This window comes from Thunnus albacares, chromosome 6 (genome assembly GCF_914725855.1).
Source record: "Thunnus albacares chromosome 6, fThuAlb1.1, whole genome shotgun sequence".
NCBI lineage: Eukaryota > Metazoa > Chordata > Actinopteri > Scombriformes > Scombridae > Thunnus > Thunnus albacares.
The window spans coordinates 32,107,980-32,129,695 of record NC_058111.1 but is presented as its reverse complement, the minus strand read 5'-3'; the positions used below and the strand labels follow the sequence as shown (position 1 = coordinate 32,129,695).

General features: G+C 38.6%; 1 protein-coding gene across 1 annotated transcript in view; it reads left to right on the top strand.

The window, feature by feature from the left end:
- The window catches only part of LOC122983821 (alpha-2-macroglobulin-like), a 36,793-nt gene that overhangs the window by 4,298 nt on the left and 10,779 nt on the right, over window positions 1-21,716 (top strand). Inside the window, exons 7-20 of the mRNA XM_044353947.1 lie at window positions 6-90; window positions 223-361; window positions 2,059-2,176; window positions 2,279-2,388; window positions 2,494-2,670; window positions 8,304-8,528; window positions 9,311-9,374; window positions 9,767-9,912; window positions 12,205-12,354; window positions 16,834-16,980; window positions 17,134-17,224; window positions 17,300-17,462; window positions 19,853-20,078; window positions 21,551-21,677. Coding sequence (XP_044209882.1) covers window positions 6-90; window positions 223-361; window positions 2,059-2,176; window positions 2,279-2,388; window positions 2,494-2,670; window positions 8,304-8,528; window positions 9,311-9,374; window positions 9,767-9,912; window positions 12,205-12,354; window positions 16,834-16,980; window positions 17,134-17,224; window positions 17,300-17,462; window positions 19,853-20,078; window positions 21,551-21,677 — 1,968 coding nt within the window. The remainder of the gene's footprint in view (window positions 1-5; window positions 91-222; window positions 362-2,058; window positions 2,177-2,278; window positions 2,389-2,493; window positions 2,671-8,303; window positions 8,529-9,310; window positions 9,375-9,766; window positions 9,913-12,204; window positions 12,355-16,833; window positions 16,981-17,133; window positions 17,225-17,299; window positions 17,463-19,852; window positions 20,079-21,550; window positions 21,678-21,716) is intronic.

Below are 21,716 nucleotides of genomic sequence, written 5' to 3'. Positions count from 1 at the left end.
CCCAGTTTTGCCAAAATTTGATGTAACAGTTCATGCATCAGATGAAATAAGCATTGGAGAGGGGGAAATCAAAGCTGAAGTCTGTGCAATGTAAGTGGTGGGACTTTCTCACATATACACTTGCCTCATGACATATTATGATATAAAACTAAATCTGTATTGGTGAGTTGGTGAGCCCTTTGTAACAATGTAGTGATTTTATTAAACTTCCCATCTAATCAGATATACTTATGGACAGCCTGTGCCAGGCAGTGTTAAATTTGAGCTGTGCCGACCTCTGGTGCTTCATCGATGGATCACCATTATTGAGCCAGAGGGACTCTCAAGCACGATGCCCCCGTGCTACAGGGAGACAAAGCAGGTACAGTTGCTTTAGCTATATAAGACACAAAATATAAGAAAATACACGTAACACATGATATAAATATACAACACATATTTAACATGAACTACAACCTGGTACAAAAGTAGGGTTGGGAGGAAAAAATGGTTCACATAAGAGCTGCAATGATTGATGGATTCACAGATTTACAAAAGTATTTTATTCTTAATGATGTAAATAGTGCCCCTTTTTCTATTAATTGAATCGAGAATCAATTGATTGTTTCTGAACAGAATTGTGAAACCTAAAATGGGTACATAACAGTGACACAATACCATAAATATAACTGAATTACTGGTAAGGCTGTACCAGCTACTAACAGACAACAGGACAAACTGAATGCCTGTGGTTGCCAACAAGAAGAAAAGATGCAGGCCTTACCGCTGCTCCACTCGATCCTGAGTAATTGGACCAACCTGCTAAACCCCATCTTGGATCACCAACTGTAGGCATTTAGTGTATATTGTGGCCTGTTACTTGCTGGTACAGCTGTAGGTGTGCAGCTGTGGGAGGAATAGCGGAGGTTATGAAAATGCACCATCGCACAAGGGTTGTTCCAGATGAGTCAGAGCAGAGGCAAGTGCTTTTAAAAAAAAAAGTAATACATTACTTTACTTAATTACTCCCTGTGAAAGGTAATTAATTACACCACTCGTTACATTACATTACCTCTACCTCTCAAAAGTTCAGACAGCTCTGCCATTTTTGTCTTTTCTCCCGTGCGTGTGTGTGTGTGTGTGGGAACTCTAGCCAAAGTCACGTCATGAGAGGTCAGGCGATTGTTGCGCAAGTGTGCATGCATACCTTTGATTATTTTTTTATGTTACTTTGTAACACGCTACGCCCAACACCGCCTTTGAGCGAGGTGTGCTTCCTAAATGTTACTACCAAGAGGTATTATGTCTGGTTCATGAGTCCCTACTAAGTGGTTAAATGGGTGTGAAGTAAACCTGCATTCTTTGTTGTTGGCAACCGGGGCATTCAGTTTATGTTGTGGCTTGTTAATAACTGGTACAGCTGGAAGTCTTCATGGTAATTAAATCCCCTAGTCCAAACAAATCCTTTTACCAGTACCAGACATTCATAGATCCCAGAGGATGAATCCTAAAACTTTGTTGATCCCCTGACTGGTTATCCCCATGATGTTGATATTTTAAATTCTGTTAAATACCAAACCAAGTAAAGATAATTGCCTCTTTCATGGAATTGTAGAACGATGACATTCACTTTCCACAAACCCTAAACCGGTTAACCTTGTGGTTGTCACTGCTCCCTTTTGCAGATTGTCATGATACCACTACATTTCAACTGATCTATATAGTACCCAAATATTTGGAGCACTGAACCTCTTCAATGACCTGTTCCTCGATTACAATCTGAATTGGAGTTTTGGGCTTCATTTTGAAATCAACACATGTATCTTTAGTTTGGGTTGCATAATTTAATAGTAATAGGTTCACATTAACTGTTTCCAGTTGCACAGACACATTCTGAAGTTTACAGATGCTTCAGTGGTTTGGCGAAATGATTTTGCTCAGAGCATTGCTGTGCTTAAGAGCAGCCTCACACAGTGGCTAGCATATTATATAGACTCTTAGTCTCGTTCGATGTGGAACGATGACGGCTACAATTCTGCTCGTGTTGTAATATCATATATTTATTTTTGTTCTATCTAGACAGGAAAGAATGGCTGTGCCACATTTATGATTGAGATGTCCACTTTTACTAAACTTGGCAAACAGCCACTGCTGGATAAACTGTATCTCAAAGCCTTGGTGGAAGAGCAGGGGACAGGTAAGTTTTAATTATTTTCCAAAATAACTAAACTGTTGTTTTTATAAAATGTTTTAACAATATGACATACACATGGTTTTAACATGGAGGCTTTTCTTACAGGTACTTCACACTCACAAGGGAAAACAATGAAGATTTCTTATGTTGTTGGAAAGCTGTCCTTTATTGACACACCCAAGATTTATGAGAAAGGATCAAATGTGGAGGGAAAAGTAAGTGAGGGATGTTACTTATGATGTTAGAGATGTTATGATTTTATACACAGTGTAACTGAAGCCATGTGCATTCTCGGTGCTATATCTTTTTGTTTTCATCAGGTTAAAGCAGTTTACTTCAATAACACACCTATTCCTGACACACTGGTCTTCTTGTTCAAGAGTGAAAGTTGGTCAGCACGCACAGGACCTCTACTACAGAACCTCACTACTGACAGCGATGGTATCGCCACTTTCTCATTAAGCACAACTAACTACGACAAAGACATCAAGCTAACAGTAAGTCAACGATTCTGGTATTTTAATAGCATAGCCAGACATGATAACGGTAAAATATACTGGTGCAAAAGCTAGAGTAACAAGCTGTCAGTCACAACATGCCCCTTAATTTGGAGTGCTTTTAATCTCCAGAGTGGAAGCAACACCACCAGTGAATCAACACCTTCCTTATGGGCAAAGTTGAGACATTTGGTAACATCAGTGTTTCAAAAGCTGTCAATTCTTTCGAAGTTGTGTAATCTATTTTAATACAATACTGCCCGTATGTACCTTGGCAGAATTACTGGTCGCTGTAATCATTTGTCTTGTTAATACCAGCAGGTAAGTGATCTCTTACTGATGTGGTTCCAATATAAGAGAAGGGGACACAATAAAACAGCCCTGGTCCTGTGTAAAAATGCATTCTCAAGTTCAGCTAAAGCTAATATGAAGCTTCAGTAGTTGAGTTAGTTGACCAACAACTTTTTCCACATAATATGGGAATCTGAGTATTGTCTTTATACAGCTGACTCAACAAGACAATAACAATGGTGTAACGCAACAGCTTAAACCCGATTTTATTCATACAGAATAGGCCAAAATCAAATTTATCCCAGATGGCTTCACAATCTGTACAACAAATGACACCCTTAAGGAAAATCAAAAAAAAAAAAAAAAAAAAGCAGTTAATTGCAGATGACACATGATGCATGAACAGAACAACAGAAGCTTCTTTTGATGCCAAGGGTTTCACAGAGTCTGAAATGTACTTTAAATTACATTTGTAGAAAAGAAGTCAGCATTTACATTATGGCTACGCATCGAATTTGTATACAAAATCAAGAATACAATTGGTCACCTCCTCTGCAGACTTATTCTTCAGAGGGTAGGTCTCTGCCTACTTTGCGTATAATCAACCATTACACAAATGTATCGATTACCGCATTCAAATATAATGAGTTTGAGTAGGTTGATCCCAACCAATTCAAATGGTTTAGTTACCTGAAAAGGTTGGATGTTAATCAAGTATCTGCATAGGAAGCAGGTGGTATGTAGGCATATTTAGCTGCAGGGACATTCAGTTGCACAAATAACCTTACCGCTGTTGGGCTGTATTGTCTTTTCCTTTAGACTCGCTTTGCTTGGCAATCTGGACACTGAGCAACCTGAAGCCAAAAAAAAAGAAAAAAAATCAAATTTATGTATGTCATAGGCCTTTGGTCAAACAATAAGTGTAGGAAATGGGATATCCCACATATGATGTACTTGTGTTTTAAAAAAAGAAGAATCAATTTGACAGATTGCTTGTTTTGGTAAGTAGGCCTTCATGTAAAAAACTGAGGTAAATTAGGGTGACCCTTCTAACTTACCCATTTGTGGATGTCAGTTTCCATTCTAGTCCAGTAATAGGGGCTGATCACCGCAAGTTTTTTCCACACCACAGTATGATCCATACCTACTGCAGCTCAGTTCTTCAAATAGCTGCTGATAGCACTACCTTGCCTAAATGTTCTTGCTTGTTTCTTCTTCTCCAGCAAATGTAATGAAGAAGTCCATCTGGTCAAAGAGAAGCTCAATGTAATCTTAATACAAAAGAACAAATGTCATTATTGTGATTGATGGTATACAACATCAATACTAACCAACATCAATACTAACCCTTGAGCAAAAATGTGAAGCTCTTCTTTTTATGATATACCTCTCATGTTTACTGAGACCTTCCGGAAAGTGATTTGGAGTTTGAGACATATAATTTCTTTTACAAGTTTTGCTGCTTTCTTTCTTTCTTTCTTTCTTTCTTTCTTTCTTTCTTTCTTTCTTTCTTTCTTTCTTTCTTTCTTTCTTTCTTTCTTTCTTTCTTTCTTTCTTTCTTTCTTTCTTTCTTTCTTTCTTTCTTTCTTTCTTTCTTTCTTTCTTTCTTTCTTTCTCTTTTTATCACTGACTGTCCCTCAAGCCCTATAAAACTTGAGGTGACCGTGCTTTTCAAGCTGTTGCACCCAAATTATGGAATACTCTTTCCTTATCACTGTGATTCCTAGAGTCCTGTGAAATCTTTATGAAGCAGCTGAAAATGTTCCTATTCAGTTAGGCTCATGGTTAGCCTGTCTGAATAGCGGCTTATTTCCTTGTCTGTGTTTTGGATCTTTTGTACTTGTTTGTGTGTCTCTGTCCTCATTTGTTTGTTGTTGCTGTGATTTTAACTTGTCAGCCCTGCACTGTCTGTTATGATATTTTTCATTAATGTGAAGCATTTTGTGATTTTATATCTGTGAAAGGTGCTATACAAATAAACTTTACTTTACTTACTTACTGCCAGTGATGCAAGCACTCCAGCTGAACAACAGAAATTGGATTTCAGAGCAGGACGTGTTGGAGTGGTGGAGAGAAATTAGGTGGACAAGATCTGAAGAAGCTCGTCCATATTATTCCATCTTATAGAGGAAATGTTACCTATTTCCACAGTTGACTCACCCTCATTTAGACGCATTACAGAGAAAATACCAACAAAGAGCGATTTCAAGCTGCCACACAGAAAGACATTTGCTGGCTACCTCAAGAGAAAATGCGGTGATGGCATCTAATTTGAAGGCCACATGTGGAGAGGTAGACTATGTTTCCACTACAGCTGACATCTGGACAGCTAACAACAAAAGCTTTCTGGGTGTAACAGTTCACTGGATCAACAGTTTAACTTTGGACCATAGCATGTTAAGGAATCAGAGGCAGGCACACATTTGATGTTATTGGCACAGAGATAGAATTCATTCATTCATCATATGGACTGCTTGGCAAAATTGTAGCCACTGAGACAGACTATGCATCAAATTTTGCCAAGGCATTTAAAGCCTGTCACATTCTGAACTGGAAGAAAAAAATGACGAGGATGTCACTTTTACAGATTTCACAGAAGCTCCCTCCACTGAGACTGATCAGTTTACTCTTCCCCCTCATTACTGGTGTGTATCACATACAATTTACCTAATTTCCACCGGTGAAATACTTAACTGCCAGTGCAGACACCAAGGCTGTGTATAGGAGTAGTACTGTGAAAATGCACAGCTCTTTGGACCAAGGCAAGTCAATCTACATTTGCATCAGAACATATGGAGGAAGTCTGCTGCAGAAAGCTACTGGTGCTGTCATCCACAAGGTGGAATTCCTTTTATGAGGCCATTTCCAGAATCACCGAAATTCACATGAACGAGCTGAATAGCCTGTATGTCAGACTGGGAAATAAGTGCCTCAATGACAAGGATTACCAATTCCTGCAGGAGTACTGCACCATCATGAAGTCGCTTACAGCAGCATCTTACAAGGGGAAACTGTTGTTATGGGACTTTATGACCAACCCTTGGAGTCCTGATGTCAAGGACACTTGCCTTGAAAGACGCCCTATCAAGGATGACAGCTGGCCTTCCAGATGTCATCGTGAGGGTGTGCCTATATTTCTCAACCTCTTATTTTTTTGTGAATTTATTTGGGCAGATTTGTTGCATTGCACCATTCATGATAAGAGGGAAGAGATCTTACTGCAATATTTGTTTTTAAAGCAGTCAGTACAATTATCCAAACATCAGTAGTCAAAACACATAAGATCACTTATAGTGATCACAGTTACAATGCCCAACCGCTTATATGGATCAAAAAGCTTGGGACAGAGTCATTCCTATACAAATGCTGTTTAAATAATTCACTTATAGTAATGAAGTAGTCCAATTGCAAAGTGCACTCCAGTTCGAGACCCACTGTGGGGACCTCCTTCCTAAGATGATGAGATGAGCTTATTTCAACACTTTAATTTTCTTAAATTAAAAGCATAATTAAAACAAAAGCAGGATTTTGAAGCCTCTTTTATTTGAATAGAAATACAAATGATTTTGCTGCCTCAACAAATACAGGTACATATACAAATACTGGTTTCTCTGCACATCCCTAGTCTTTTCACACATGAAAACATGGAAAAAATTTAAACTATGGTAATTCTATTTTCTATTTTTTTTTTACCTTACTTCCATAGTACACGTATGATGTGTATTTAGCGGCTGTGGCACCATTATCAGGCGTTGCGGCGCACCTCTGCAGGGTTGTTTGGAGGTGTGGGGTGGGCCTGTTTATATGACACCACAGTGAAACAATCAGAAAATAATGTTTTATTCCTCTCATTCACCGGCTTCCTCCTTGCCACTGCGTACTCTCCTCATCCAATCTCCAGCTAGCTCGCTCGTAATGAAAGTAATATAACAAGTAATGTAACTAATTATTTTTGATACCAAGTAATAAGTAATGTTATTACTTAGTAATAAGTAAAAAGTAACTAATTACACTTCCTGAGTAACTTGTCCAACACTGATCTCTAGGATGTAGACAGAATTGTTTCCTTGTCAACAATCAAGAGAAGACTTCATGACCACAAACTCAGAGGATTCACCACATGCAAACCCCTGGTAATCCTCAAAAACAGAGAGGCCAGGTTGCAGTTCACAAAAACATACAAAAAGAAAGCAGTAGAGTTCTGGAACAAAGCACTATGGACTGATGAAACAAAAATCAACCTCTATCTAAATGATGGAAAGGAGAAAGTGTGGCGAGGAAAAGGAACAGCTTATGACCAAAGGCATAGCACCTCACCTGTAAAACATGGTGCTTCTGTTATGGCTTGGGCATGTATGGAACTGGAATGGAACTGGTACACTGGCATTTATTGATGATTTTACTGCAGACAGAGGCAACAGGATGAATGCAGAGGTGTACAGGACACTTCTGTGCGCTCACATTCGGACAAATGCATCAAAACTCATTGGACGACAATCCTAAACATACAGCCAAAGCAACCAGGGTCAAGAGGTAGAATTTCCTCAACTGGCTGAGTCAATCCCCTGATCTCAATCCAACTGAACTGCATTTCACTTGCTGAAGACCAGACTAAAAGCAGAGACCCCACAACAAGGAAGAGCTGAAGGTGGCTGCAGTGAAGTCCTGGGAGAGCATCACCAGGGAAGATACAAAGTGTCTGCTGATGTCTATGGCTCCAAGACTTCAGCCAGTCATTGACTGCAAAGTATTTTCTGCAAAATATAAGATATCAAGTCACAATTGACTGAGCATGATCACGGCTCATTTCCAAGTCAGCACATGAAATTTAGTGTGATTAATCAGTGGGTGGAGTTTATAATAAAAAAACAAAAATTTGAGCAATACTGAACTAAAAACTTTGAAAAAATCATTAACCATCATCTTTTTGCAACACACATTGCAAATTGTGAGGAAACTTTGCTTCACTGTAAACTATACTCAATTATGAAGCCCATTAGTCAATGGGTAGAATCGAGATAATGTGGGTGCTTATCAATAAATTAAGAGTTCTCGTAAGAGTTGTTACCACTGTCTTATGCACACTGTTTCAACATGTTGAAGAGACTTTGCTTGACAGACCTGCCTGTTGCTAAGCTATAATTGGACAGTGTTCAGAGGAGGGAGTCAGCAAAGGATCATTAACTTAGGCATTACTACAGGATAGCCAATGTTAAAAAGACTCTTTGTGAGCTTGCTGCTTCTGACAATAATCTTTTAAGAATGATAATTAGTAATAAATGGAATATATTTTATCATTTGTGTTGTTAGCTGGTTAATAGCACTTCTTCTCTACAATCCAGGCTAGCCTGACACAACGCCCGGAGCAAACATACCAAAGTCCACACTATGAGAGAGCAGAACACACTCTGTCCTTGGTCCGGCCGTTTTCTCCTCATTCTAAAACGGTCAGCTTTCTAGAGGTGAAGAAGAAGGAGAAACCACTTCCCTGTGAAAGAGAAGAGCCCATCTCCATCCAATACACTATAGTAGGAGAGACCCAGGGCTCTGTGGATGTGATGTGTTTGGTGAGTGCTGGGTGTAAAGTGTGTGTACACTTGGTGATAAATCACAACAACTGAGACTACAAACTACCCTTGAAAAAAGCAATGGAAAAAAAATTCTTTGCATTTTTTATTTCCATCAGACAATAATAGCAACAATCAATGTTTTTTTTTACTGGAGCGACTTATTTGTTGCTAACTTCCTGTAAGGAAGCAAACTGAAAAGTCACACTATTTAAAGGCATCTAGTGAATTTTTTTTTAGCATAGCATACCTAAACCAAGTGGTAGAGATGGCTCAATCAAGTGAAGTTCAACACATTTTTCAATAAGGTATAGTGACTCAAAATGTGTTCTGCCAAACAGTTGACCAGACACACATCATGATTGTAGTTAAGATTTGGGAATCGACTGATGAGACTAAGTCAGGTTGAGTTCCTTGTGCTGTAGTCTGGGTCAGTTGTTGTTGATGTTCAAAATAATTCTATGGTATGTAGTGTTTAAGAATCATATATACAGTTTACATCATACATGTTCGTAGATTGATTTTTTATTTTTACCTTCAACATCACAGGTTTGGGTGGAAGCAATTATAAAAATGCACTGAAAAGGGTGTGCAAACAAAATAATAGAGATTAGAGAGAGAACGGAGAGAGAACGGCGAGAGTATTATTTTGTTATCCAAGTCATTCAGGTTTCAGTACAGAAGTACAACTAGGATTCAGTTCACCTTGCTCTTACAAAGATCCCTCACATCCAGCTCTCTCTGGAAAGTTTACAGTTCATGTTTCTCTTAATTTCCACCAGATCTTATCCAGAGGAACCATCATCAAGCAAGAACTTCAGAAGGTCACAGTGCAAAAGGAACCTGGTAGGTAAAGATGGCTTTGAAAATGACTTAAGTGAGAATTATCTACCCATAAAGTCAGATTTGCAGAAACACTCTCAAGCCAGTTTTATGTTTTACTAATAAAATATTATCCAGTAGAATTTTGCTTCATTTCATACACCAGGTGGAGAAAGACAGAGGAGACAAGGGGAGAGAGAGAGAGAGAGAGAACTTTAATTAAATCTACAGCACTTCAACTAGCCGATACATGGATGATCCACACATTTCTTACTTATACATAATCAAAACTCATGTTTTTGGTCCAGGGAATGAAAGTTTCCAAGACCTAAAATTGTAAATGTACTTTGAATTTGTGAAGGATTTGTGTTGTGTTGGTTTATATGGCTGACCATGATATTTTGTTTGCTTTTCAGTGACTGAGGGGGAAGTGTCCTTTCAGTTGAAAGTGTCTCCAGAGATGGCACCAGAGGTCCAGGTTGTTGCTTATGCTGTCCTTCCCAGTGAGACTATAATAGCCCACAGTGCAGAATTCTCCACAGAGAAATGCTTAAGTCACAAGGTCAGTGCAAAAAGAAGAAGAAGAAGATGATGATGTAGATTTAGATGTAAAATGATATATCAGTGTAGTCTCATGTTTAGGCTTTCACAGTGGTTTCATTCAGCTGTGAAAAGCAACAGTATGTGCAAACCCAGTGGTTAAGGTGCAGTCACACAAGCACCAACCTGCAGATGTCCGATCTCCATTTCATTTAAAGCCTGAACAACTGACGAATTCAAGGGCACATTTCCTGTTGTGCTGACTCAACATTCACCTTTTTCAACTATCACCTGCCGATTTGCATGGTCGATCAGTGTATCATTGCAGTGTTCTAGCAGAGTGACATCACCCCATTTAGGGCATTATTACACGGACAGGCTGCAAACCACAGTATCACTCTCATATGTGATCCCACGGATCAATATTTAGTTACTACCCCCATTAGAACCAAAACATCAGTCAAGTCAACCAACTCACGTGGAATTATTATTTGAATGTAGAATAACTACAGCGCTGATGTATGGTGTCCAGGCTATGACCTCATCACTCCCCAGAGGGAAGCACCAAGCTCAGCACAGCAGGGCCAGGGAGTGATAATAACTGAAGCAAAATCTTTCAGTTAGTTCAGGCAGCCAACTTGATTAATTACGGCGGTGTACTTATATTGTCACTGCTCTGCTCACTCTTTTACTGCATGCCTGTTTCCACACGGCTCACCTGAAAGATATGGTGTCAAATACTGCAACTGCTGTTCATGTAGAATTTCAAAAGCTCCACCTCCACCCTCCTTTGTTCGGTTGGCGCATACGGCAATAAAGGTTCCTAGCTTCCAAGTTTGCTTCTGTGCTGTGTAGCCTATTGAATATGCACAGCAGTGTTTCTCCCACTGGCCCCACCTGGCCCTTTACATTGTGGCAACGTCACAGATTTTTAAATCACTTTTCTCAGCTCGAGGAAAGTTTTATAAATATAAAACCTGCATGGATCAAAAATTCACAACAGAAAGAGCCATAATTGAACTTGTTTGCAGTTCAGGGTGTCTTGTCAACAGTTTCATAGAAGTCTCATTTACAATGGTGGCCTATAGGGAAAATGATTCTTAGGCCGCAGGGGTGTTTTTCGCAGCAATACCGTGAGTAACCACTGGGAAAAACTGGCTGCAAAGCTGATTGGCAGCACCCTATCCACCTCTTATAATACATCCATGTCCTGCAGATTCTGAGTTGGCTAAGTGGTGCGGCAGCATGCATGGAGCTAAAGAGTGAGCAGAGCACCGAGGGCTTAAATACGCCACCATGATTAAAGTGGTGCATTGGATATATGTTGGAGTGCAGGCTTCAACCCAAGTTGAATGGATTATTATGTAAATGGAAATATGTACAGTGATGATCTCTCCCATCTAGGCTTGGACCTTGTCACTCCCCACAAGGAGGCACCAAACTCAGCAGGGAGTGGGGTGTGACGATAACAACTTCCCCTTGCACGCCTCATTTCATATCTTTCTTTTGTCAGATGAGAGGCTAATGTAACTGTACCTTAAGAAAGAGAACAGAAAATCATGAGCTACATGGGTTGTCCCTGTATCAGCCAAATCAGCTACAGATTGAATCTAATGACATTTTAAGATAAGTTTGATAAATTTCCATTTACCACTGAGATCCATCATGCCTCCAGACAAACAAACTGGCCTGTTCCTGGACAGAAATCTGAGGGTGAACAATCAGTCTATCATCTTAAAAATAAGAAAATGTGTCTTCTATATACATATTATAATAACTACTGTAGGAGCCATGAATGGATTAATTTTCAAGTTTGAATGAATTGCAAAGTAATAATTTTTTGTTTTATATTTTGGGTTATTTTGGTTTGTTTATTATTGCACGATCACGGTGATTGATAATCAGGTCACATGGATATGGGCGGTGGTATCCAATAGTTAATATAAGCACCTGTTCACCTGCATGCCGGCTGGTAAGAAAGAGACAGAGGGTGAGTGGGTCGTCGTATTTTTTGTTGACCACTGTTTTACATCTGATCGCTGTGATTATTTTGAGTATATTTTGTGCACGTTATAATAAGTTGATCCTTTTCATTAATAAAAGTTATTAAACGTATTTTTTGATCTCAGCAAATCTTTTTGGTAGCGTGTCAGACAAACGGCAAACAAGGCCCAACCTCAGCCTCTCAGCGACTTTTACATTGTTGCCAGTAGTCGCTACAACTACTTCTATCAGATGATTCGCTGGAGCAAAACACAACAGGTTTACAGCTCTAAAGGTCATTATGGTGCATCTGTTTGTGTGTGTGTTTCAGGTGTTGTTGGAGTTTTCTCCGTCCTCAGCTGTTCCAGGAGAAGAAAGCATCCTGAAGTTGACGGCCCATCCAGACTCTCTGTGTGGCGTGAGCGCTGTCGACCAGAGCGTCCTCATTAAGGAGCCAGGGAAGACTCTGAATGTAGACAAGGTCAAGATCAACCACAGCAGATGCATTCGATTATTTTATTTATTTATTGTGTTCTGTGTTACATCAATGGGTTTGTAACAAGCAACAACTTCCACAACTTGAGTCTGAAGTTAATGCCGAAGTACGATAAAGGGCCCCTAGATGCTCCAAATGACTCCTTTTCAAAAAGCATGAACTTCTCTCTGGAAGTACTAAGTTGGAGTACAGTCTCCATCTCTAAATTCAGGCCCTCTAATAAGTGTGCTGGTGGTCATTTTGACTCATAGTAGCTTTGATATCTGCCGTGTAAGCGTTGTTTGACAGCTGTGATTGACAGTTGGCTCACCTGCTGCTTTCCCCAGCTCCGGGACTCACACTGAGTCGGACTATTGTCTCAATATTTCATTAAGTTTAATGTTACTTGATTACGATACCTACCCTGTTAGCACAATTTAGCTTGAGTAGCTAACGTTAGCCCAAGTGTGCAGCACTTCCGGTAAGATAGCATTAGCTTGGATCTGAGGTAGCGCGGCGTCTTTCCAGGGCGTGAAAGGCAACACAACGCACTCCTTATTTGGAAGGTCCTGGCTCCAAACTGAAAAGATGGCGACAATCATAAGCTGGGCTTCAAACCAACTCCAGTGCAAACCGATGGGTGACATCACACCTTACTACATCCTTATTCATATACAACCCAGTCTCACAGCAGTTTGTGAAATAGTCACGAAATTTAATCTATATGTTCGTGTACATGGACTCAAATTTTCCATCTTTTTTGTGAGTCAGCATGACTTTCAAACAAATGTATTTCAATTGGAAGTGTGTTTTATGCTTGCACCTAGTTTTTATTTTCTGCCAGTCGGGACTTTGGAGCATAGAAGCTGTATTGTTTTTTCTTGTTTGTTATTCATTTATTAACTATAATTGCTACATTACTCAACATTTAATCACAAGATTTCATAATTGTTTTTATTTATTTATTTTAATTTTATCAGTAGCCACAGTCAATGGGCTGCATCAGTCCAGTGGGCAGAGTGGAGGACCTGCTGCCCAGAAGTATTTTCTTTACCATGTTAAGGTTTTCTTTTAATGATATCTTTAACATTTCTCAACACAAAAACACAAAAGTGTTCTTGATAACTCAACAATACAATAGGTTAATGTTATGGTCATCAGTTTTAATAATTTCTCCTTTCTCTTTCTGAGAAATAAAGTTTTTTTTGTCAGATTTTGATAGTGATAGGCTAAGGAAGTGCATTGTGTTGTGGGCATGTTCAACTACTGTTTTGGGTTGTCTGCCGTCAGTGGGCTTCGTTCCATTTCAAATTGCTTCCGTTTGCTGCAACTTGAATCCACACACCGTTGTCTCTGTTAAGAAAAGGCATTTTATAGCCTGTGATTGTAAAATGTGAAGTTGCTCTTTTAATTTCATATTTCCAAGAATATGTGGCTGAGGATATTTAATATGAAATCATCTTTCTTAAAACATATCAATTAATATTGAGCCACGTCATGCAATAAAGCATGTTGTACCATCTTGTATATGGCCATATAAATGGGATGAAGACAGGGTTATCAAACTAGACTTTACGTTTCACATTCCTCATTTAATCCCTGCACTTTCACATATCACCTTTATATATTTCATATATTACTTTCATATACTTTCATTATTTCATATATTTCATCAAAGTGGACTTTAGAATGTGCATTACATTCAACCTCCACTGTTACATTATTTAATCATTTATGTACATGTCACATTTAATTGTTACTCTTGTCACCTTCATATATTTCATACACTTCATTTCTTTGTCCATAGCACAGTCCACATTTCCTTTGTCAATATTTAATTTCAAGTTTTATATCCCATTTCAAAACTATTACTATTCTATTATGTAAATAAACTTTAAAATTTCAATTTAAGATTAGTATTATTTAGATTATTTCACTATTATTAATATTAACTTTTATCTATTTTTATTCTTCTGTGTTGTGTTTTTTGGGAGCAAACACCAAGACACATTCTTTGTATGCTTGCATTGACTAATAAAACAGATCCTGATTAAATGGGTTGTGTCATGTTGACATAAATCCCAAAACCAAGAATCATAAAGATAAAAAAAAATCTCCAGGGTTGTGTAAATAGTAGCCTATGCCCCAACCCTAACCCAAGCACTTCAGGCCTTCCCTCAAGCCTGTAGTAATGCCCTTGATTATCAGCAGTATTATAATCTCTGAAGGTGACTCATTTTGGTCATTATTTCCTCTAAAAAAGAAAAAAACAAACAAAAAGGTTTGTTTTATATCTTGGGCCTTCAAAGTTTTCTCTGAAACTAGGCCTGGGATGGTTTGTGTCCATGAAATGAGAAAATTAAAACTTTATTGTGGAGCTAAACCAAATACATCATTGGAAAGGTCTCAACCTGCAGAGTAACATATGTCAGTATGAAGATTCTACATAGCTCCTGCTTTGAAATACTGACCTTTGAACCTTGACCTTAGTGCATGTTTGAAGGCTTATAATTCAGCAACAAAACAGGCCAAAGACATGAGACCAACTGTTATAGAGAGCTCTTGACCTCGGCTATCATGTGAGTATAATCAACAACTGGGTTTGTTCTCAAATATAGGTAAAATATGGTTAAAATTAATTTTCACCCATCTTACAATTAGATATTTAAAATTGTATTACACAAATGTGTTTACCATCCCCTTAAACTCCTCAGTGTACTTTCAATTCAGTATTTACAATGTCCACTTCCAGGAAAAACACTAATATATTTAAAAAAAAACTACAATTCCCTAGAGCCATGCCATGCAGCTTGATACAAATCTTGATACAAATCTACACCACAGTTGTAGTTCTTCAGGTTTAGGGTTGTAAAAAGGGTTGCAAAAAGATATATCTACTGAATATATCAAATATCTAGTACAGCTGAACTAGTAATTACACTGCATCTAGATGAGCTATGTTAAGAAAATGTAAAGACGTTGGTTTATTTCAAAATATTTTAGTCAAAACAGGAGTCGAAAGTCTGCCCACACGCTGGCCATTTTCCTCTGATGTCATGCTGAGAGCGCTGCAAATGCAACACCACTAACACACTGTTAGCTTAGCCTGTTAGTACCTGCTACCATCAATGTTACTGAAAAAAATACATAAATAGGTTGTAAGATATTTAAATCTATATCCATGGAGCTGTGTGAAAGTTAATCAGGATCCTTTCCAAGAAATGGAACAAAACCAGCTGATGCATCATGGCAGACAGGCTGGAAATAAAGCTGCTAATGTTAACTTCCCTGATTCACTCAACACTCAACAATTCATAAGAACTTCATAAAAACTCTGATTTTAATCCTGCTGCTTTGGTTGTTAAACTGTCACATTCAGTGTGTCTGTCAGTCAAACTGTCAGGTTTTGTCACGTTTTATGTGACCAGCCCAATTTCAGAAAAGGACAGTCATATTAAATCTCAACATTTTTGAATAGAGCTCTGCACACAATAAGTCAGCTCCTCCGGTATGTCCACCGGACAAACACGGACCATTGACTGTACTAATAAAATGAAAATAAAGAAATAAAGGAAATAAGGACAAAATGTGCGGTTAAATGTTGAATAATGTAGCAGTTATAGTTAAAAAAAGAATATTAAATAACAAAAATAATACAACTTCTGTGCTCCCAAATCCTGATTGACAGAAAAGAACATGCTCCATGAAACATACTTCCAATTGAAATACATTAGTTTGAAAGTCGTGCTGAGTGTCACGAAAAAAATGAAAATTCGTGTCCTAGTACATGAATCTGAAGGTTAAATTTCGTGAGTATTTCATGAATTGTTGTGAGATAGGGTTGTTATATATGGTTTGTAACCTGAAAGTTGCAGGTCTGTATCTTGGGAATGGTTGAGAAAATGTGTTTTTAGGGAAAGAGAAGAGTAATGCTTTCTATTTCCTAACTATTCACTTTTGAGATGTTCCAGAGCAAGACAGTGAGTGGAACTGCCCAGGTTTATTAAATTTAACCCTAGACACACCCTAATCTTCTGAAGTCAACTTGTTAGGTTTCTCATGTGAGTTTTGGTGCTAAAAAAGACATTAATATCTGGAAAGCAACAGCAACAAATTTCTCACATTAGTTCCTCACATATGTCTATCACTCATGGTAACTTGTATGTAGACAATTAGTCTTTCAGTATATGGATTACACTTTTTATTATTAATCCTGCAATTTGCTGTCGTAAATTGTCTGATGTTTTGAACACTTTGAACACAAGTCTTAACTTGTCTGAATCTTTCTCATTACTGCCTTCCTTCCCACATGATATGAATGGAGTATTAGTGTAGGTTCAAAGATATTCTTACAGAAATACTTTCCAAACTGAAACATTTTGTTATGAAAGAGTACCCCATATCTGTCAAGACTTTTATGTCGGTTAATGTTTACAACAGCAAATATTTCACAAATTATAGCCTTTCATCTTTCTTTCTTTTCAGATATTTGACTTGTTGCCTGATAAAAAAGCATCCGGTATTCCACATGACGTTGAAGATCCTGTAGCGTGTATAAATGTGAGACAAAGAAGATATATTTTGCCATACCCTGGACATGGCGAAAAAGATGACGCTTACACAGTTTTCCAGGTAATCATTATGCACCAATTCCTAAATTAATTGTTGGCAGGACATTTGCTGTGAAAATGCAATGGAAGATACTGAATAACAAACTGCATAATGGATACTACAATACAGACCCAGCTTTGAAGTGCCATCTTTATATGTTGGTGGTTTATGTAGAAAATGGGCCTGAAGATGGCAACAAATCTGTTCCTCAGGATGCCATCATGTGTGAACTTTAAGGGAACAAAATACTACAGTCATCATTACGATCGACCAAGTAAGACACACGCTGAACATTTACAAGCTATAACTTCAGGAATGTTCACTGTTTCAAGTTGACCACTGATTCTGATTGAATATTGTCCTGTTTCTTCAGCAGTAGAGAAAAGTCATGTGACATATACTGGTCGCGCAATGGACTTTGGAGATGCAGGTCCACCTCCACCAATACAGACGGCCCGCTCTTTCTTCCCTGAGACTTGGATATGGGACCTGGTGGAAGTTGGGTGAGCTTTTATCACAAGCCTCTTTACGTCATGTTATTTGTCAGCTCAGACACTTAACCAAAACACTGCAGATCTTTTTCATGCTATAAAGAAACTGAAAAAGAACAACAACAACGGGGACAAATTGCTCTGTATTGGCAAACAACAGCAATGAAGTTGCAGTTTTTCATCTCTTGTTTACTCTGTTTCTCATACACACTCAAAACTTTCTATGCTGTGTACACTGATTAAAGGTTCTATTTGTAAGAGTCAGAAATTCCTGCAGTCAACATCCTGTTGGTCACACTCACGTGCGTGCTTGCTCAGCGGCCTGAGACTATTGCAGGTTATGTCCTTTTCCTCTCTTACACTTCTCATAATAACAGAAAAGATCTCAACCGTGTTTCAGCAAAGCATCTCTTACTCCCAGTCAGTCAGCCTCCCCATAAACGTGTGACCACCAACAGAAAAAGCAAAAGGGGTTGACGTTGTTTGTTGACATTAGTGGGAGAAAGGCAAGGCACTCGGGAGTGTGCAAAAACGTCACATCCTTTGGATTTCTGCTGAAAATTTGGCACAGGTCCTTCACATAGAAATCAGTCCACAGGCTGTTACAGACAACCGAGAAAGTTGGGGAAGGTCTCGTTTTCTACGTTATGTTACAACCTGTTCACTCATTGGCAATAAAAAATGAAAAAAAATTTTTTCCCCCATTTATAGAATGTTTTTCAGCTGGATAAATAATGTAGGCTAATTGTATCCATCATATTTTGGGAAACAAATCAACCTAATTGATAAAGTTTCTTAATGAGCCACAGTACTGAGACGGAGACAACAATCTAACAATCTAAAACTATCTAAATGCAGAGATACAAAAGAGGTAAAAGAGAAAAAGGGGTGAACTGACCCTTTAAATGGACCAGTGGTGAAGAGATTCAGGTGTATCTGAGGAACTAAAAAGTTCACCTCTATGAGGAACCATAAAGCACCAAAACACAGTAATAACACTGAAATTCCTATTCTGCATATCTGCCCAATAATAATAACAATAACAATAATAATAATAATAATAATAATTTGTATATTAGTATTGTATTTGTGTAGCACCTTTCATACAAAAAAGTGCATCCAAAGTGCAGCTCAATGAAATTACATGCATCGAGTGCTTCACATCAAGAAAGACATAAGACATAAAATGAACTTCAGAGGGAAAATAAAACCCTTTTGATAATGTTAATAAACATAAGATAAACTAAAGTGAAAATACAATACATAGAATGCGTACCTCAGTTGTAGTAATTTGAGACTTAATAGTTAAAACAGCATACATAGAATGTATAAAATCAAGTGCAGTAGTGCGTAAGCGTGAAGCTGACTGAAGGAAAAACTAGTTAAAGGCTAAAGTGAAGAGATAAGTTTTTAAAAGTATTTAGTGAGTTGGCTTCCCTGACATCTATCAGTAGTGTGTTCCATAGTTTTGGGGTGTAATTGACAAAGGCTGCATCCCCGATTTTCTTTTGGCTGTTGCTGGGAATCTCCAATAAACCAGCATCAGATGATTGCAGTGTTCTTGAGGGCAAATAGTTAACAATGGAGTTAGCAATGTAGCTTGGTCCTAGCCCATTAACGGCTTTGTATGTAAGGAGGAGGACATTAAAGTCAATATGAATGATACAGGAAGCCAGTGCAGAGCAGCTAGAACTGGACTAATGTGCTCTCTCTCGGTTCTGGTTAATAGCTGAGCTGCAGAATTTTGAATGAGCTGAAGCTACCAATCAGGCAACAACTACTGAAATATATCATTATTATTATTTAGTTAACTTAGGCCAGCAGGGCCACACCTCAACCACACCTCTAATCCCCTTTCGAGCCACTTATTCCTGGTCAACCCATCCTGCCCTGTTTGTCACAGATTTCTGGATCCACCCTCCCTTTAACTTCCCTTCATCCATTCACCTTCCTACCTCAAACCTACCCCATCCCTCTCTCTGCTCATCTCTACCCACATCCCTTCATGCTCTCTTCTCTCCTCCCCTCATCCTTTCCTATTCAATACGGTGCATACCTCTCCCATGTCTCATTCTAGGTACCATCTAGGGGCCTGTAATCAGCTCAGGTGGAAACACGCCTGAGACAGAACTCCCACACTGACTCTCCCTCCACCCAGACCAACCTAACAGATGACCTCCTCCTTTCACCTTCACCCCTCCCTTTTACATCCATTCATCTTATACCTCCTGAATTTCCATTAAATCTTTAAATGACATATTGTTGTGGCATGGCTCTTGCTAGTGAATGAGACCTTAAGCAGCAAAAATTATATTATTATAAACTTGACAGGACCAATCTGAGATAGTAAAAGTATGTTTCTCTAACTCACATAATGTGTCTGTGTGTATGTCTTGATCCAGAGAGTCTGGAATGAAAGATGTGTCCCTCACTGTCCCAGACACCATCACCACCTGGGAGACGGAGGCTTTCTGTTTGTCCCCTCAGGGTTTTGGCTTGGCTCCTCGTAAAGAGCTCACCGTCTTCCAGCCCTTCTTCCTTGAGCTCAGCCTGCCCTACTCCATCATCCGAGGGGAGCACTTTGAACTGAAGGCAACCACCTTCAACTACCTGTCCAGCTGTATCATGGTAATGAATATTTTAACACTCACAATACTACTTAATCATTGTATGTGCTGAAGAACTATCAGAATAAAAGAATGTAAGCACTGGAGTCAAAATCTGAAACTGAAGAAAATACACTGAATGTTACAATGTAAAGCCACAGAAGTCATGACTGTTACTATAAGTTGCCATTGTAGTAATTTAACACTGCTTTAACACTGCACATTTCTCACTTGCACTGCATGCATGCACAGATTAGAGGGTTACTGACACACAAATTCTCACACACAGACCTTACTTACAGTTGATGAAGTTGTTATGACTAATACAATAACATGTCAGCAAACAACTGTCTACTTACACATCCCACAGACACAAAGCAGCATTAATATCCTATTTGAGTCCAGTTTGTGTCCACCAGATGAATGTAAGTCCAGTATTAACTCTTCTTCTAACTCTAGTTCAGTCTCTACCAAAAAGAGTAGTAGTCTTTAGCTTGTTAACATTGGCTCTCTGTCATTTTGTGCAGACAAACGTTAGGTTTGTCAGAGCTTGTTATATTTTTATTGATTTTATGGTTCATCAAGGATTTTGTATGGAGAGTTTAATGAAGAGTGAGACTCATCCATACAAGCCAATCAAACACCAAATAGAAGTGTTTCCATATACTACATACATATACTACTACTCTCTAATCATTAAAATAAATGTTGATCAAGGGATCAACATTTTGTTGTGCAATAAGTTAGTTGTTGCCTGATTGGACAGATAAACCTATTATGCACAGACAGGAGTTTCAGTGTACATAACTTTGCTGCCTGCATCCTTAATGGCCTGTGTGCGTCTATTATGTGCTGCGCAATATATTTATCCCCCTCCCTCCGACGCTTCAAATAGGCTAAAGTTCCGTTTTGTTACATTAGAATACCAGATTTTATGGACCAAATATATTCAGAGCTGGACTCAAAATATTTGGGGTTGTTCGCTGTTGCTGGACACGAACAAAAACGAGACACAGGAGGCTTTCTGTGAAATCTACTGCGTTTCCACTGGAGTTGGTTCAACACTGAACATTGAGGGAAACAAATTAGCTGTCTTTCAGCTTTGGGGGGAATCTGATGTTGTGTCATTTACAAATATTGGGGAGACAAAACTCCATGTTTCATATTTTGGAGGGGGCGTAATCCCCTGTCTCCTGCGATGATTACATGCTTGCAGTGAAAAATATTACTTCATTACCAAGGTGGGAATTGAATTTAAAAAAAGGGAATATAGGCTGCCAGTCACAAAACTGAAATGAAATTTCACATTTAGAAAGCTTTCTCACGCTCACCCTCCTGAATCCCAATTATTGGATGAAAATAAGTGTTACATGTATGCGAGATAGACAGAACATGTTGGGCCTTCAAATCTACTACTGTACATATCATTATGACTGTCAATCATTTTTTTTGTAACTTTACTGGCTTAAAATTGAGATTATGTCTGTTGAACAGGTCACTGTGACTCCAGCACCCTCCTTAGATTACACCCTCACCCCTCTCTCTGGTGACCAGTACACATCCTGTCTGTGTGCCAATGAACGCAAGACACTCAGCTGGACCATGGCACCTTCAGTCTTAGGTAAGTGTCACACCTTTATCCTTGTGTGCAGAGATTTTG